Source organism: Lepidothrix coronata, unplaced genomic scaffold (genome assembly GCF_001604755.1).
Source record: "Lepidothrix coronata isolate B3197 unplaced genomic scaffold, Lepidothrix_coronata-1.0 Scaffold57, whole genome shotgun sequence".
NCBI classification, from domain to species: domain Eukaryota; kingdom Metazoa; phylum Chordata; class Aves; order Passeriformes; family Pipridae; genus Lepidothrix; species Lepidothrix coronata.
In genome coordinates this window covers 1,537,067-1,554,928 of record NW_016690237.1, presented here as the reverse complement: position 1 = coordinate 1,554,928, position 17,862 = coordinate 1,537,067, and the positions used below count along the sequence as shown (strand labels likewise).

Below are 17,862 nucleotides of genomic sequence, written 5' to 3'. Positions count from 1 at the left end.
TAACATACCTAGGCCCTCTGGATGACCAAGTATATTGATTTGCAGGCAGTTTTTCTCTTAAAGAGTATTCAGCAACCATCATGTCAGGTGATACATAGGCACCAACACCTGTAAAAAACATTCAAGTGTTTTAGATGTAATATGAACTTTTAATAAAAGCTAAAGTGGAATATTTCTGTGGTTTTAATTCATTATGAGAAGAATTCTTGTTTTTTAAAAAACAGAAACACACATTTTCCATCTCATTAAATCCAGGTATTTTTGCTAAACAAATGTAAAGCAGCATGCTATGAAGTAACAACACTGATGGGCACACCATGTAATATTAAAATATTACACAAATTTCCAAATTTCAATTTTATTCAGCTGGAATAGGATGTATTCACCTTCCACATTTCTTTCACAACAGATGCCTTTTACTCATTTCCACTCTCTCCCGCGCCCCTTTGGCTGCGTTTACACTGCTATGAACTATAACAACCATACTTCAAAGCAATCCATACCATGATTTGGTTCATGTTCATGTGGCTCACAGCTATACCACCTGGAGCCACATCCACACAACTCAAACTCAGTTATGAGACAGTCATTACTGTGTATCAGTTCAAAGTGCAGAGAGTACATAAATAACTACATCAAAGCCTGACAAAGTAGCATTTTTAGAACAGAATGCCAAGGATGCACATTACAACTATGCCATTTACCTATTCTAAAGCGCACACTCCACTTTGTTTACAGCACAAGCACTATCAGGATGGCAGAAAACTACAATGTCAAGCTGACAAATTTGGCAAGGCCCATGTCCATATCTGTGTAAACTAAGCCAACCTGCCAGCTGTATTTTGCTTTACCCTCAAAAACCAAAAAAAAAAAACCCCTATCTGATTCACTCCAGATGGAGGACAAGGACCAAGCTACTTGGCATGCAGAGTGAAAGATCATCCAGTCTCTAGAGTGATACAACAAGTAAGTTGAATTGACAGAGTAGATGCATTCTAAGAGCAAAGCCAATACAGACCTGAAAAGAGCTTGTTAGTTCTGGTTCCAACCCCCAGTCTCAGCAAGGAATTAATTGCAGATTAACTTTTAGAAAGTAATCAGCATTAGTTCTACTAGCTGCCCTGAAACAGCAGCTCTCCAGCTTTCATGACTTCATGCTAGTCTCCTTTCCATGCTAGTCTTCTTGAATGAGAATTCTGAGACTTAATAAGCATCTTGCGTAACGCAACAATGCGGCAACAGAGGATTTATATAAAAATTAAGACTAAGGAAGTTACCCCCAAATGCTAGACATTTTGCTAAGTCTTGTAAGTCAATCTTTCACTGAAATGTCAAAAACATGTTAGTCCATCAGAAAACCAACTTCTATGCCAGTAGTAGGCTTGCACAGAAGTAGCACTGCAGCTGGAAGATTCCTCCCCTCAAGGACTTGTCTAGGTCCTGACATGGGATTATTTTATATCCAAATTAAAAAAATTTGTTTCACTACAAATAAAATTAGACTATCTGATGAAGACAGATGATCCAAAACCACAGTTCTGACAATTCAGAATGCATTGCAAGACTCTCCAGAAGATTAACTGGAATCCAACTTAGAATCATATTTTTTACAAGTTGCATTAACCAGCAGCTATTGGTCTGAACAAAGTGGTGTGCTTAGACAAAAAACTAATTGAAAAACTAATTAAAAAACTAATCCTGAAATGTTCAAATAAGTAAAACCAAAGATTTCTTTTATACATTTGATACAAAGCCATATTGAATCAAGACCATTTGCCTCCTACCTCTCTTTTCTACATAGGGTCTTGCAAGAATTGTAAGGAGATAATCTAAATTTTTATCCCTAAGCATATAGCAAGTGCCTTCGTCAGAATTAATCTTGTAGCCCAGCAGCCTGAAAATTTTTTGGATTTAGTTCAGCAATCAAACATGTAACAAAAGTACAAAGTTTGAAAAGACAGAAGCTGAATATTGTAAAAATTTTTTTCAAAACAAATTGTGTACCTATCACACTCGATGTAGTTCCACCAGGACATCCTACTGTAGAGAGGCAAGGACCATTATTTCCTGCACTTGAAACATAGATCACGTTGTGTTTCCACACTGCTTCATTAATCACTTCACAAATTCTCCTGAAGTATGAGGAAAAAAAAAGTCATTTAACAATATTGCTTTAAAGCAACAATATTGCTTTCTTCCATAGGACAAAATTCCCATTTTTAGTAGAACTTCTGAGCAGTCACCAAACAAGGAATACGTAGCCTGCTTCCCACACCTGGCAGAGGTGGTTCCAGTACAGAAGTTGACCACAAAAATACCTCCTGGTTTTAAAAAGGAGTAACAGCTACAGCAATCTTAGGTCTTCAAAACATACCCCACAGATTATGTGGTGTTGCAGCTACAAAAATTCTTTATTAATCTAAAATATTATATATATATATATATATATATATATATATATATATATATATATAAATATAAAATTATATATTATATATTTGTTTGTATATTATAAATTAATAGCTTTTTGGATAGGTTTACCTAACTTTTAAAGACTGTTTAAAATGTAGACTGCAGAGTTTCTAACACATGAATCATGGGCCTGGACAATTCATTCTTAGTGACAGCTGGTTTACACAAAGCTCAACAAATATAATTCCGCTTCTGTGAAAGTGAAATACTTTAACTACAGTACTACTCACCCAGAATTTGGCCAGTGTGTTGCTTCTCCATAGCTATAGTTGACAAGATCACATTTGTATTTTATTGTTTCTATCATCTGATAAAATAAAAATAAAAGCAAAAATATATACCAGTCACACAATAAGTCACTTCTGGAATGACAAAAAACATCTGCTTGAACTGATCTGCTACATATCTAAGAAAGTGGGATAAATCTCTTTTCACTCTAGAAAATAATTTAGTTCAGTCAGTTATTTAAGTGCTATTTTCAAGTGCTATGAACAAAGAGAATTAAAACAAACCACTCCCTGAAGTGCCTTATTCTTGCCACATTCCAAGCTATAAATTAAGACATTACCCTAAGAGAAAACTGTAGACATCATCAGTATTGTCACTAATGTCTGTCCTCAATAACATAAAATTCTCCTTTTCCTGTGCATTTCAGCTGAACTCCAAAAAGTTGCAAAACATTATTGTACATCTTCATGTTGCTATATCAAAATGTACTATGGGCCAGAAACATAATTTTCTATTTTCAGATCCTTTTCTTGTGTAAAGTTTTTCCCCATCAACTCACCATATGGAAAAGGTCTTGGGCCTTTCATCATTAAAAGGAATGATAGTTTTCCTCACTTTTAATAAAAAAGTTCACATAAATTCAGCCACATAGGTAGATACTAGTCTCTATTCTAGATTTATTTGTCTTCTATAAATATCTAAGTAACTATAAAAAAATACACTCACAACACATAGAACTTAAAGCAAACGTGCAAGTAACTTCACTTGCGTGTCAAGCTTGACAGACACACTGCAAGTCTGTCAGTCTGAAAAAACTCTGTGCTCTATGCAACAGAAGTCTTGTTTTATATTAAAACATTAGTCTTAAAATATGCTTTAAAACACATTTTAGTTGTTTTCAGGTTTTTTTTAGGATTGAGTGGGTGGGTTGTTTTGTTGTTGTTTTTTTGTGTTTGGTTAGTTTTTTTGTTGTAAATACTGCATAACCATAAAAACATAGCCTATAAGCCTGCAGAAAGGTTCACCATATTCTACACTTTAATCACAGCGCTAAGATTAACAATTTATTTGGTGAAATACCCACAGCTCTTATTAGACCAGTGCCAGTTTCCATTGTACTCAGTCTCGTATCGCCAATCTTGATTGCAAGAATCTGAGCTCCAGGAGCCACACCATTTCTTTCTGGTTCTTCTGGAAAGTATCCAGCTGCAATACTAGCCACGTGTGTTCCATGTGCTCCTGCGCAAATGAAAAGTGTGTATGTTTAGTGAATTCCATTTCTATCAATTTAATATACTACAGCTCAACTAATTTTCACTTACTGAGCTATAACGATATAAATCCAATCAGTGGCCAGTCACCAGTGGTGTTCACCACGACTCAGTGAGGCCAGTCCAGTTTCATAATTTTATTGATGATCTGGACAAGGGGATCCAATGGCACCCTCAGTCAGCTTACAGCCAGCAACAAGCTGGGAGGGAGTGTTGATCTGCTGGAAGATAGGAAGGCTCTATAGAGGGATCTGGACAGGCTGGATCAACAGGCTGAGGCCAACTGAAGGAGGTTCAACAAAGCAAACAGCTTTTTGAGGAGACAAAGGAGGCAGCGGGCAGAGAGAAATGAAGTATAACTTAATCCCACTGACAAAAGTTACTTCAAAGGCTCAGTGCTTCCTACTCAAAGTTATGAATACTGTATCTGAAATGACTTGGATAGTGAGGATTAGGAAAAAAAATAGAACTGCACAGTAATACAAAAGGAATGTCTCAGAAAAATTACCAACCATTTAGAAACCAGAACTGCTTTTGTAGTTGTTTTGTAGTTGAGATAGTTTCATGAGGAATTAAGAGCATTTTTCAAATCAAATACATCCATATCACCCTAACCACTCAGGATGCTTCCAAAACATGCTTATTTAAAGAGTACACAACTATGGGTTCAGAGTAGTTGGAGCTACAACTATAGTAACCCCTGACATCACAAAAAAAAGTTTGTATGAACCTAAAGAAAGGTCAATACCCATTTTGTTCATGGATATCTTATTTAAATTCTTAAAATATACAAGCACAAAGTATAGCAACTAAAAATCAATCATCCCTCTATACTTAACAAACAAAACAAAAATGGTGTTTTGAAAGAAGGTTCTCTCTAGTTTAGGTCTTAAGATGCAGGAACATCTTAAGGAGTACCTAAGTATACACATTCTACGTATACATGCTTATGTAAGCAAATTTAACAATATTTCAGAGAAAAATGTAAGCAAGTTTGGTAATGAGCTGTCATCATAGGTTTAGTTCAGGAAATCTGAATATCAATCTTAAATGCCATAATAATGAATGCTGTATTAAGACAGTGGCCTCAAGCCATCACAAGTATCAGAATCAGGACCCAATATAAATTGCTGCTTATCACGACATCTAAGCAGCAGCAAAATATTCTTAAGTTTACTTTCATTTACCTCCACTTGTTACAATGGACAGGAGGTTTCCATCATCATATATATTCACAGAATAATTCAACATCTCAGATGTTCCAAAAGATCCATATTCCTGAGCCTCTTTGTAGGTTCTCAGCACTGTACAGTTAGTTAAGTCACCACTCTCACTTGTATCTATGCAGGCTCTGTTGACAAAAACAAATAAAAAGACAATTTTCCAGCTGCTGCAAGCTTTTTGTTATCTCCCCCCTCCAGCACAACATACTACAAAGACTTCAAGAAGTTTGGTTCTGTGTTTATGGTATCTTACTTCTTCAAATCACTATTTTAAAATCTGGTTGTTTACACTTAAGACTCAGAAATTACAAGATCTCTAAATAAACTGATTGCCAAATGCTACTAAATTCAAATAAATCCGCCTTTGAAAAGCAAGGATATGAAAATTCATCCAATTTCAGGGATAAAATTTTACTAAAGCTACCCGTTCAGGGCTGGTACACAAACATTTGAAGTCTTACTCACTGTTTCATATGATGCACATTATCAATCAAGAAGTGTGACATGTTACAGCCTGAAGTCTGTGCACAGACACCTGTTTTGTTTCAGGTGTTTTTTTTCCTATCCTCAATGGATACTCAAAGCCATTTTATTCTCCTTCAGAAAAAAATCCCACAAGCTTCCACTCATATCATGCTGTCTTCAGTTTTATTCTTCCCCATCTTCATTTGGGATCGGAATTTTGTCAAAAAACTCAATCGATACAGCAGGATTATTTTAAAGCAAAATATATTTAAAACCTCCATAAAAGGGGCAGATTTAAAAATTAACAAGAGTCTTCATTGCAAGCTGTTGTTTTATGTCTACAACAAGACATTTTAGACAAGTTTAGGCATTTACCTCCAGGTCTCACCATCATTCCACACTAAGCAATCATATACTGGGCCAGGATCACTGTATTTTTTCTCAAAAGAATTCAACAATTCCACTTGATTTTGAAGTTCTTCCTTTATTAGCTTATTTACCTAAGAAGGCAACCAAAATTCAGTTAGAGTATTTCTAAAATTATTACAAGATAGGTAATCCTAAATTCCTTTCTGATGCTATATATTTGTTCCATTGCTTCTTCAGGAATGTCAGACTAACCTAGGAGTCACAAACATCTAGAAGTTCAGTGGCCTTCAACAGTGCACTGTTTATTTTCAGCTAATTATGCAAAACTATTTCCAATTTCTGTAATTGTAACATTTAAAGCCATTATTTTTTTAAAGACTGTTAAGTGATAAAGTAGTAACCTGAGGCATTTCTGGTACTTCACTGAAATAGTACATAGTTTACAAATGAAAGAATATATTTAGAAGATTCCAACTTTGAACAAAGCAAAGATGGTGGCCCAAAAAATAGCACATTAAATTAAAAATAAAACTTACTAAAAGTATCCTACAAAGTTTTTGAAGTAATACCACTTTCATATTTGACAACAACTTTAGAAAGTTAACAGCACTAAGCAAATTAAACAATCATTCATATAAAAACTTTTTAAATTAATCAAAAGATACACTGGTAAGTTATCTACCAAAATAGTCACAAGTATCTTTCCTTTGCTCATCTAATGAAATATTTTAATCCTGTCAACTAGCAACAAATTGTTGCAAACAACAAGTTTATAAAGTTAGACTTCCGCAAACCTGTGAAGGAGAGCTAAAAGCGGCATCAAATTCTTCTTGTTTCCTACAAGCCTCTGCTAGAGCCAGTCTGTGAACAGGATCCCAGAGCTTTTCCTTGCGTTCTTTCTGTAAAATAAAACCAGGTTCCTCACTATATTGGCAAATACATGTCGAAGTATGAAATCTTCAAAAACAATTTGAAAATTCTGATTTGACATACAGTGGCTAAAAGTGTCCCATACAATATTATAAATAAACATAAATTGCCACACAGAAAAAAAAAAGAGTATCAGTAATTTCTAGACTTTTTGTCTCAGTGGAGCACTGTGAGGAAGACTACTGAGCCAATCGCTCTTGCTCTGAAAAAATCACAGAAGAAATTGATCGTATCAAAAATAAACAAAAATCAGTGAGAGAACAGCACTCAAGTGCTGCCTAGCAGCCTAAGTGTGTTAGCAAATCACATGCTGTGGTTTTCCAAAAACAAAACTGAGAAATAGAACAGTGAAATACAACTATACACCAAAAACAAAAGGTACCTCCTTACCTGAATCCTCTCCTTAAGAGCTTTAGGATAGATATCGTAGCCATTTTTTATGCCAATGTGATATTTGCCTGAAGGATTTACCCAGTTTGCTGGAATCTACAGAAAAGTATATTCAGAAATAAGTTAACAAACCATAAAAAAACCAAAAAATACCAAGAAAAAAACCAGTAAACAAACAAACAAAAACATAACTTAGCAGAACAGACTTGCAAATACTGCCAATTTAATTCCCTGTCTCCAGGACAGCAACTACCACACTGTTTCAACAACAGGACATGCCAATTTCAATCTAGTTCCAAAAGAATCAGTATCAGTTCCTGTGACACTGCCATTGAACATCTTTAAGTATCAGTTTCCCTGATACTCTACTTCTAAAACACAAAGCCCCAGCAGTGACCTTATTCACCAGAGATCTGGGGAAATAATAGTCCTATAAATGAAAAGACACACCCTTCTATGAAGGAGCATTATAGTTGGAAGTCATGACACACATCTGAATGTCTCATTTGACATCTTGCTGCAATTTAGATTCCGTATATTAGATCCATTAATCCTAGTAACAACAGCAAAAGAGCATCCTTACAGTCACCTTCTGTGCAAAATTAAGAAGAAAGTTGATAGTATGGAGAGATTCAAAGATGTGATGCCCCCATATCACCTCATCAATCCAACTAGGAAATCAACATGTCACATGTCACATGAACATGTCACAACATCAGCAGTTCTGTGCACCCAAGACCTCTACTAGATCTCATTGTGTCCTTTCTGAAAACCCTGCACCGTTTCTATTCTATGCATAGTGAGAATTCAGTGAGCCAACATGTAAGTTGTCACAGATTTTTCAGTCTCTAAAACTATTTACCATGAGCTTAGCACAATTCCTCTTGTAGTTTATGCAAATGTGGAAAATACTAGCACTTTTAAAGAATGTTAGCATGTCTTCTTCAGCCAGTTTCCAAAGCTATATCAGATACTGTTTTGAACAAATAATTAAACTATAATCAAGCACCCAACAAAACACTGTACACACCCCCATTTGGCTACAGAAAATATTAAAAAGAAAGACATATGAAAAGTAAAAGAAATACTAAGCAATCTGTATGAAGATGATGAAGTCCAGTATTAGCTTTGGATAAGATCTGGTTTGCTGATTTTGGTTGGGCTGGATTTGATTTCCTTCACAGTAGCTGGTATGAGGCTGTGTTTTGGATCTGTGCTGAACACAGTGTTAATAATACAGGGATGTTTCAGCTGTTGCTGAGCAGAGTCAAGGCTTTGTCTGTCTCACACCCCACCCCACCAATGAGCAGGCTGGCCATGCACAAGCTGCTGGGAGGGGACTCAGCCAGGATAGCTGACCCCAATTGACCAGAAGGGTATCTCACACTGCATGGTGTCATGTTCAGCATATAACCTGGGGAAATAAGGGGAGATGTTCAGAGTGATGGCATTTATATCCTCAAGTCAGCATTATCCATGATGGAGCCCATCTTTCCTGGGTATGGCTGTTTACCTGCCTGCCCATGAGAAGTGGTAAATGAATTCCTCCCAACCCATGGGTTTTCTCACTTTTACCCTTCTGATTCTCTTCCCCTCATACTGCTGGGGGGAGACTGAGCAAGAGGTTGTGTGGTGCTTGGTTGCCGGCTGGGCTTAAACCACAAAATCTGATTAAATGAAAGTTAAGTTCTGCAGAAACCAAAATAGGTCCTGTATTTGTCATTAAGCAATCAAGAAGATGATGTTCAATGGTGTTTCTGTACTACCAAACACTCACCTTTAAAGTTCTTCCAGAAAGACCAGTAATTTCTCCATCTTTAGGTTCTACAATGGTACATGTAGTTACATCACCACTGCCTGTTGTGTCAATTATATCAACTATCTTCGGTTTCCCATCAGTCGTGATCTGAAAATATGAGCACCAGAGAATTGAAAATGTAGTTGATTACCCTTGAGCACACAAACCAGGAAAGTTTTCATTTTTCTTATCAAAAATAGCAACTAACTTTCTTAGACACCAAACTTTAACTGAAGGACACAAAACCAACTTGAACTTGGTTATATTTTAAATGAACTAAGACCAACATGTTCATCTTTCTGGTTTATACAAACCCACTTATTTCTAATAAGGACTTAGAAGAGAAACAAGTAAAACCACTGTATCAACAAAGCACATGCAGCCTCACTTTAAAACCAAGCCTAAATTTGCAAAAACTACTATTTGTGGTCAAATTATTTGCTGTGTTGCTTCCATCCACCCATTATGGCCAAATTTTACAGTAATGAGTGCACAACTAACAAAATGAAAGATGAAGTACAAGCTCTCACAAGCTTGAGTCTCTTAATTGACCTTAAACCTAAAAGGAACACAAGTTACCATCATCTCCTTTTTCCTGTTTCAAGGATTCTGCTTCATTGTTAGTAGCTATGGCTATATACTCCTAATACTCATATAAGGAGTATTTTTACCAGAGCAAGAAGAAAAAGAGCTGACTACCCATGAGGAGTTTACGAACATATATTTAAAGCCTCCTCAAATTAGATCAAAACTAGCCCTGATGGACTTTACAGTAGTGGTGGGTAACTAAACAACATCAAAATAGAAACTACTAACCCTTCTAATGTCCCTTTCACCTAGAGAAACCTCCTACACAATTACCAATAGTATAGTTAAGATTTTTTTATTCATTTAACATTTAGCAAAAATACCCAAAGTTACTTTCTTGTAATAACATTCTTCATCTAGGAGATACTGTAGGAGTTTATTTAGCAAATAAACTATACCCATATACAGTAGCATTTGCCTGAAGGGCAATACGAATTCAGAGGGATGGAGCACCTCTCCTATGAGGACAGGCTGGGGTTGTTTAGCCTGGAGGAGAGAAGGCTCTGGAAAAATCTTATAGCAGCCTCCCAGTACTTAAAGAGGGTCTTAAAAAAATGGAGAGAAACTTGTTAGGAGGGCACAGACAGTGACAGGGCAAGGGGGAATGACTTTAAACTAAAGGAGGGTAGACTCAGACTAGATATAAGGAAGAAATTTTTTACTATGAGGGTGGTGAAATACTGGAACAGGTTGCCCAGAGAGGTGGTGGATGTGTCATACCTGGAAACATTCAAAGTCAGGTTGGACAGGGCTCTAAGCAACCTGATCTAGTTGAAGATGTCCCTGCTCATTGCAAGGGGGTTGGACTAGTTGGCCTTTCAAGGTCCTTTCCAACCCAAACCATTACATGATTGTATGAATTGATCATATGCACATATTTTTCTAGTCCTACATTAAAGACCGATTTTAAAAAAAAAAGAAGAAAAAAAAAAATCAATCATCTTCCCAACATCTCCTATACAATAACTACACTGAAAGTGAAAAAAAATTCTTATTCAGAAAAGCAGCCACATTTGCTGTTTTCTATCATTTAAATATTTGTTATTGTTGCCTTTATTCTCTATCAGTAATTTTTATGCTAGGCATAACATATATGACAGGTTGTTTTGTTCCAATCGTGCTCTGCAATTGTGGATTCAGCTGCTGGAAGTTAACAACATGTTCAAGCTGTTTCATAAAAGTCTCTCTGTTGCTGCCAAAATAACAAGGGTCAGGCTTTTATCACACCTCAACAAATAAGGACAATACTTCCATGGTCTCAAATTCTCATGGTTTAAAAGAAAACTCAAACCCCAAACAAAAGCCAAAACAAACTCCATATAACCCAATCCCCCCAAACTCAACAACAACCAAAAAACCCGAACCCAGAAAAATAACAAGCAATTCCACAATAAAAACAGGCTTAAACAACTAAAACCAAACAAACAAAAACAAAAAACCAAAACTAAATAAAAAATTCCAAACCCATAGCAACCATAAAAAGAATATCAATTTCATTTCCCAGAAACAAATATGGCTTTTGAAGAGTCTTGTTAAGGAAAAACTTCCACTATAGAAACCAACAGTGCTACTCTGTTCATAGAAATTCACGTTCACTTAAGAAAATCATTAAAGCATGTTAACCTGGTAAAACATCCACTGAACAACAGTTACACAGTAGTGAAAATTTACTTGGGGAACAGCGCGTAGGCACTAAACCAATACCATTTTCTAGCATTTGTAGTTAATGCCTTCAAATGTCAGTCTCAACTCACAGAAAAGTTAAGAGCTGCTCCAACAATAAAGGGACTGCAAGCCAAAACTGAGATTAGCAGCACTGGACATTTTTCAATATGCCTTTACTCAAAATGAACTATTCAGTGATCAAAGTACAAGAAGAATGAAAGGTAATTCAAGGTGACCTGTTTGAAGTAGGCAAGTTATACAGCAACAGGTGGCCAGAACATAGATTTATGGTTGAGTAGTTTTAGAAGCTGTTTTCTAGCCAGACAGACAACATGCAAGTCCTACACTACGTGGCTCTTTGCCTCGTAGCTGAGTCCCAGCAGGTCTGCACATGCACGTGAGTTTGTACAGTTAGAACCAACAAATTAAAGTCTTCCAGTCAGACACAAGAAACTCGAGAGTTTCACATGGTCCAAGGTTCAATTCCTAAAAGCAGCAATTCAGACAGGTTCATGGTCCTTTAGCGCAAGTAACTGATACGGCTGCTTCTGCTGACCCGAACTGCTGTTCGGCACACTGCCCGCCAGCAGTAATGCTACAGTCTAACTCAGAGTTCAGCTCGGTTTTGCTTTTCAAGTCTTGTAATTCTGAGGAAAAACGATAATAATACAAAAATAATCATGTAAGCTTGATCAATTCCCTTATGTGAACAGAAAAGTCCTGAACTAATGAACTGATTACGGATAGAAGGTACATTTTAGTACTTTATGGATTAAAATTAAAAAAATTAAGAACTGTTATACAATTAAAAATATTTTATATTGTATTTATAAAATCCCCCTCAAATCCTACCTTTATTATCATGGCTTGCCTATAGCCATTTGAAAAACAAATAATATTCTAGTACCTCAAAACTGAAAATTACTTTGTTGTTTATACATTTCTGCTTGAAGTTTGAAAAACCTACTTACATGTTAGCTCCAATTTTGCAAAACAAATAAATTGATAAATTGAGCACACTAAAAATAATCTATCTGCATAATCCTGGCAACTGATCAGTATAACAGAAATAGAGGAGCACCAGTATCTGTGACAATCCCAATTGAAAAGGGAAAGCCAGATGCACTGAGCATGTTTTTGCCAGCCCATACAATGTTACTGACTCCAACGGACAGCTACTGTAGCAACAAGAGATGAACAAATTTTTCAGCACTTGGGTCACGGGACAGCTGGTCATCGTTATTACAAATAAAATAATTTTCAAGCAACTCAGTGCTGAAAAGCAAGTAAAACCAAACTAGCTGCTACTGCTAAAAGGCTGTCATACAAAAGTAAAAGTTAACTGTAGTAAATAATAATTCCAGCAGGCAGTTCACAAAATAAATAAATTTGCAAGAAGCAGATGAATGACTTATCTATCATGAAACATAAGAATTCACAACAGGAACAGGGAACAGACAGGTTGGGGTTGAACAAAGACAATACATATACAACCACAACACTCCATTAAGTGCACCTTATCTGCCCACCTAAAATTTCATCAGTCATTGTGCCTTACTAAGGAATTACAAGTCATGACTTGGTAGACAGCAACAGGAAATGGATTCTACCAAGAAGGGCTGAAAGGGCAAAAACCAGCATTGAAGAATCAGACAAACTGAACTTAAGAGTTGGCATCAACAGGTGGAGCATAAAACAATAAAAGATGATGTGAAAGAAGTTCCCTAGAGGGCACTGATTACAAAAGGTTCATAAGGAAATGGAAAGTAAGTACAAGTTAGATTAACATTTTGTGTGGCAAAGCAAGCCAACCAATAGAAAAAAGAAGGTTTTTTAAGCCTGATAACTATTGTCTCTATAGCAGCAATTATACAGGGAAGAATATAAACGTTATGGTATTTCTCTGTTTAACTCTGTCCCCAAATCTTTTCATCCCTTGTAAAGGGGACAAACTCTGGTATCAGTGTTTACAAACCAAATCATAGAATCAACACAAAAAGGAAACCTACCCAGGAATGAAACACTAGGGAGCAGAAAAGAAATGAACTGTTTTGTTTTGACTAAAAACCCCACTATATTCAAAACAGGGTAGCTCATTTTGGTCTGTAATCATTATTGTCATTAACCTGAACTCAAAGTTGTAATACCCATAAACCTTGCTAAACATGTCTTCTCTTCCCTCTAAGCAACTGATTCAACTCTCACAGATTAACTCCATGCCAGGCCAAGAACCGACAGTAAGAAAAAGCAGCAGCAGAAAGGACAAGGGTGCAAAAAAAAAATAAAAAAATCCAAAAATTGTCCCAAGTTTAGAAGCTACTTCTTGCAGTACAGCTATGCTGTCTCACTGCCTGTGCCCAGGACACTGATGTATTGCATGGAGGCAAAATGTAAACTGCCCAATACTCAGAGAGTGAGGACATCCTCTTGCTGAATAAACACCTACAAAGCTATTCTACAGGCTGTGTGCAGGCTATATCTCCTTTGCAATTCCCTGTGCAATGAGCCTCCCCAGTCTGTAGTTCAGCAAGTGGCTTAAGCCAGGTATTAACTGGGAAGTGTGGACAGAGAATACCACTTTTTTACACATTTCTCTAACGCCCCTGCAAACTCACTCATTGCAACATGAATTCCAGCCCCCCTCCAAAGTTCCTGACAAATTTTTTACTTAACTACTTGAAATTTTATTCTGCATATAAAAGAAACAGGCTGAAGAAAACTGATATGGTCAGCACTGAGATCATGATGGTTCATAAGCATCCCTTATGAACTTTGGGTTACCTATCTCAGAACAAAGCTTCCCACTACTGTCCATAAACTCATGTTGTTGGTGTTTTTGTTGTTGGTGCTGTCTACTCCTCATTTATAACCTCTAAAAATTTAGGGTTTTTTGCTTTTACATGTGAAACTTCAGAACTATGCATGTCATCCAACTTACATTCACATTTTCCCAATTGTCTTTATTACTTTCTGCTCTGCCCATGGTACTATCTTGCTTGCTTTTTGGCTAACTTTCATTAAGCTTCCCAATTACTATTCCACTTACCCACAAGTTCTTGCCAAAAGTACCATCTTCATTTCAACTTAAATCCATCGAAGTTACAGCTGCTCAGTTCCTCCTTCCACCCTACCTGTCCTCTTCACTCATCCCTTTGCTTAACTGAATCCTATAAGGAGTCATTTCCGAACACGTAACTAATGATCTGCCAGGGTCAAGTCCCTGAATGAGGTCACTTAGGAGTTAAATCTGCACCACAGAAAGGGCAGAAACCAACACAATCTCTACTTAGTAAAAAAAATAAAGGATGTAATATCCAAATGAGTTGCATTCAACTCTGAATCTTTCTTCAAGGCCTCTTTTGCTACAACTCAGAGAAAACATGTTGACAAGAAATAAGAAACAGTAGTGACACAAAAGGCCACACGAAAACTTACACGATATAGAAATGTTAAGAGACAAGAGTTAAAAGAGAGGAGTGCTGAGAAATGCCCAAATTGAAGTCACACACAGAGAAATTTACAAAACCGAGATGGAGATAATAATGGTAATCGTTGTATGATCTGACATACAAAGCTGGCACACTCAAAAAAAGCTGGCAGAATCGAATCTGATACAAACTGTTATTGCAATACAACGCACGAAAAATACACTCTCAAAGATTGGTATGCAAAATGCCAGAAATGCATTTTTCATGTAAAAGCCCTTAAGCGGCCGTGTGTAGTCCCGAGTCACCCACTGCCGAAGTAGCGCTAACAACACAAAACCACAAAACGTTCCTTTATAACGAGCTCTGCGTGAGAGGCGGCAGCCGAGAAGATTTAAATGCCATAAAACGCCTGTGGACGGCTTAGGAGGATCCCCACAGCAGCACCCGGAGTGCCCGGTGCGGACCTCCCGGATCCGGCATCTCCCCGCCCTCCCGCTCCAGCTGCCGAGCGGGAACCAGGAACGAACACACTGGGACAAGTCCGCGGGACTGCAGTCCCTGGGACAGCCCCTCAGGGGCCTCCCCCGCTCTCGCCGCCGCCGCCGCCTCAGGCCCCCGCTCTCGCCCCCGTCCCCGCGGCAGGGCCGACCCGGCGGGGCCCGGGCGCTGCCCGAGGGCCGCGGCCGTGACACAGGGCCGCCCCGCGCTACCTGCATGCCCGGCGCCCCGGGGTCCACGCCGGTGTCCAGCACGGCCAGCAACACCCCCCGCCCGTCGAAGTCGGGGAAGCGGGCGAGGAAGGCCGCGGCGCCTGTCTCCTTCTTGGGCAGGAGCCCGTGGAACGGGAACGGCTCCTCCGCGGCGGCCGCCATGGCGCGAGACCGGGGCGCGGGGCCGGCGTGAGCGGGGAGGGGGGAGAGCCTAGGAGAGGCCACGGCGGGAACGCGCATGCGCGGGGTCGCCCTCGGGAACGCGCACCCTCTTGCGGCCTGCGGCGCGAGGAGCGCCGGGGCTGGAACCGACCAATAGGGCGCCGAGGCGGGCGGGGCCTGGTGGTGGGGGCAGCCAATCGGAGAAGGGACGCGCTCACGCGCTGGGCGCGGGGCGCTGCGGCGGCCACGTCGGGAGGCGGCGGGAGCCGGGGGCACCTTCGGGCGGCCCCGCCCGCGGGGAGGGAGGGCGGTCTCGCCTCAGCGCCGCGGTCCGGCCGCGGGCCCATCAGGGGACCGGCAGTGCTGCAGCGCGGGGGTGCGCGTGGTCCTCCGCATCGGCAACAGAATCACAGAATCGATTAGGTTGGAAAAGACCTGAGATCATCGAGTGCAACTCAGGACCGAACACCACCGTGTCAACTAGGCTGAGTGCCGCGTCCAGTCTTCCCTTTCACACCTCCAGGAACGGTGACTCCCCCACCTCCCTGGGCAGCCCATTCCAATATCTAATCACTTTCTGTGAAAAAATTGCTCCTAATGTCCAGCCTAAACCTCCTCTGGCACAGCTGGAGGCCGTGTCCTCTCATCTTGCCGCTGGCTGCCTGGGAAAAGAGGTGGACTCCCACTTGTTTATAACCTCCTTTCAGGTAGAGAGTGATAAGGTCACCTTCGAGCCTCCTTTACTCAATGAACCAATGTGCAAACATTTACTTAATGATTTTTTTCCTTTCTTTTTTCTTTTTTCTTCTGCTGATTCATTGTCTGTGATTAAAGCAGGACCTGCGGTGGCAGTGCCAGCAGGAGCACGATGTCTCCATTGCTGTGGATTGGCACAATCTCTATGATGTGTTGCACAGCAGTTGGGTACTTGGGCAACAGCTGAGCAAAGAGAAGAATAAACAAAACAAAAAACAAAACAAACAATGAAAAAGAAACCCAAAAAGGCAACCTAAGGAAAAAAAAACCCCAACCCAAACCGAAAAGGCTACTGTAGAGGGCTCCAAATAAAATTTTTAGTGAGCTGTTAAGGGAAAATCTCAACTTTGAACAGACGTTTTAAAGGTATTTTTCTAGCTTTCATACTCTCATGTAAATTTGCAAAAAAACCCTGAACTGTGGAGTATCTGAAACCAAATATACACAGAACTTCTTTGGAAAAGATAGCTTATTTGTAGTGTCAGACACGTGGCTCTTTAGCCATTTTAACTGGTAATGAGTGTAAAACTGGTTGGTTTCTAGGGTATCACTTTGCTTTCTTCAGGCTAGTTTCTATTCAGAGAGTCACCATGGGAGAAAAAGTTTCTGTTTGGCCGCATTAACATATTCACTGTAAAGCAAAGGGGATTTTGACTTTTGGGAATTTTTCTACCTCTGTAATTTTTTTGTTTGTTTCATGGGTCTCATTAATGTTTGTCAGACATTAATCTTCACTGGAATAGAGCTGGCATTTGTTCTTTCTTAGCAGTAGGGGGAGGGTTGCTAGCAAATAGTGGTACTTTATGTATTTTTCCCATTTTGTAAACCTCCTTCAGCCTTGTCTTCCAGCTCATCAATGGCTTTAGAGATCTACAGGATTTTTATGCAAATACTAAAATAAATCTGAAGAGCACTGCCATAAAAACACATATTATTAAAAAAAGCCAAAGCTTTACCGTATATACTTAGTGTATAATTAAATCTGCTTCCCACTTCGATTTTCAATCATAAGTCAAAATTTCACATTTTGATGTCTAAGTACCATGTGCTTGACTTTGTTAGAATATTGCTGGTGTCTGACAACCATATTCAGGCTCTTTTTTGTAATTACATAAAACCTTGACTGATCTTACCTCAGTGGAGAGAATTATTCTGACAGGGTGGTTATTCACTTGTTTAATAAGTAATTCACAGCCCATTTGACTTGAGTTTTCCTTTTGTGTATCATTGCGAGTGCATCTCAATGGGAGAGGCTTCTATTTCTGGCAGCACACTGAAATCAGTGGAAGTCTAATATATCCTATCCCTAGTAGACTTTGAGACACTAAACTACATCAAATTCTCAAAATGTTTAATATCCTATTCAATGAACATTTATTACATTGGAGACATTTATTACTAACCCTG

The 17,862-nt window shown here is 38.9% G+C and overlaps 1 protein-coding gene across 3 annotated transcripts in view; it reads right to left on the bottom strand.

Moving 5' to 3' along the window:
- Positions 1-15,776, bottom strand: part of TPP2 (tripeptidyl peptidase 2) — a 54,558-nt gene extending 38,782 nt beyond the window's left edge. For all 3 annotated transcript variants that reach the window (XM_017816646.1, XM_017816648.1, XM_017816647.1), the window contains exons 1-10: positions 15,538-15,776; positions 9,126-9,254; positions 7,349-7,444; positions 6,823-6,927; positions 6,035-6,159; positions 5,159-5,322; positions 3,785-3,939; positions 2,703-2,779; positions 2,005-2,132; positions 9-108 (exon numbers count right to left, since the gene is read on the bottom strand). In XM_017816646.1, coding sequence (XP_017672135.1) covers positions 9-108; positions 2,005-2,132; positions 2,703-2,779; positions 3,785-3,939; positions 5,159-5,322; positions 6,035-6,159; positions 6,823-6,927; positions 7,349-7,444; positions 9,126-9,254; positions 15,538-15,699 — 1,241 coding nt within the window. In that variant the 5' untranslated portion in view covers positions 15,700-15,776. The remainder of the gene's footprint in view (positions 1-8; positions 109-2,004; positions 2,133-2,702; positions 2,780-3,784; positions 3,940-5,158; positions 5,323-6,034; positions 6,160-6,822; positions 6,928-7,348; positions 7,445-9,125; positions 9,255-15,537) is intronic.
- Positions 15,777-17,862: the final 2,086 nt, after the last annotated feature.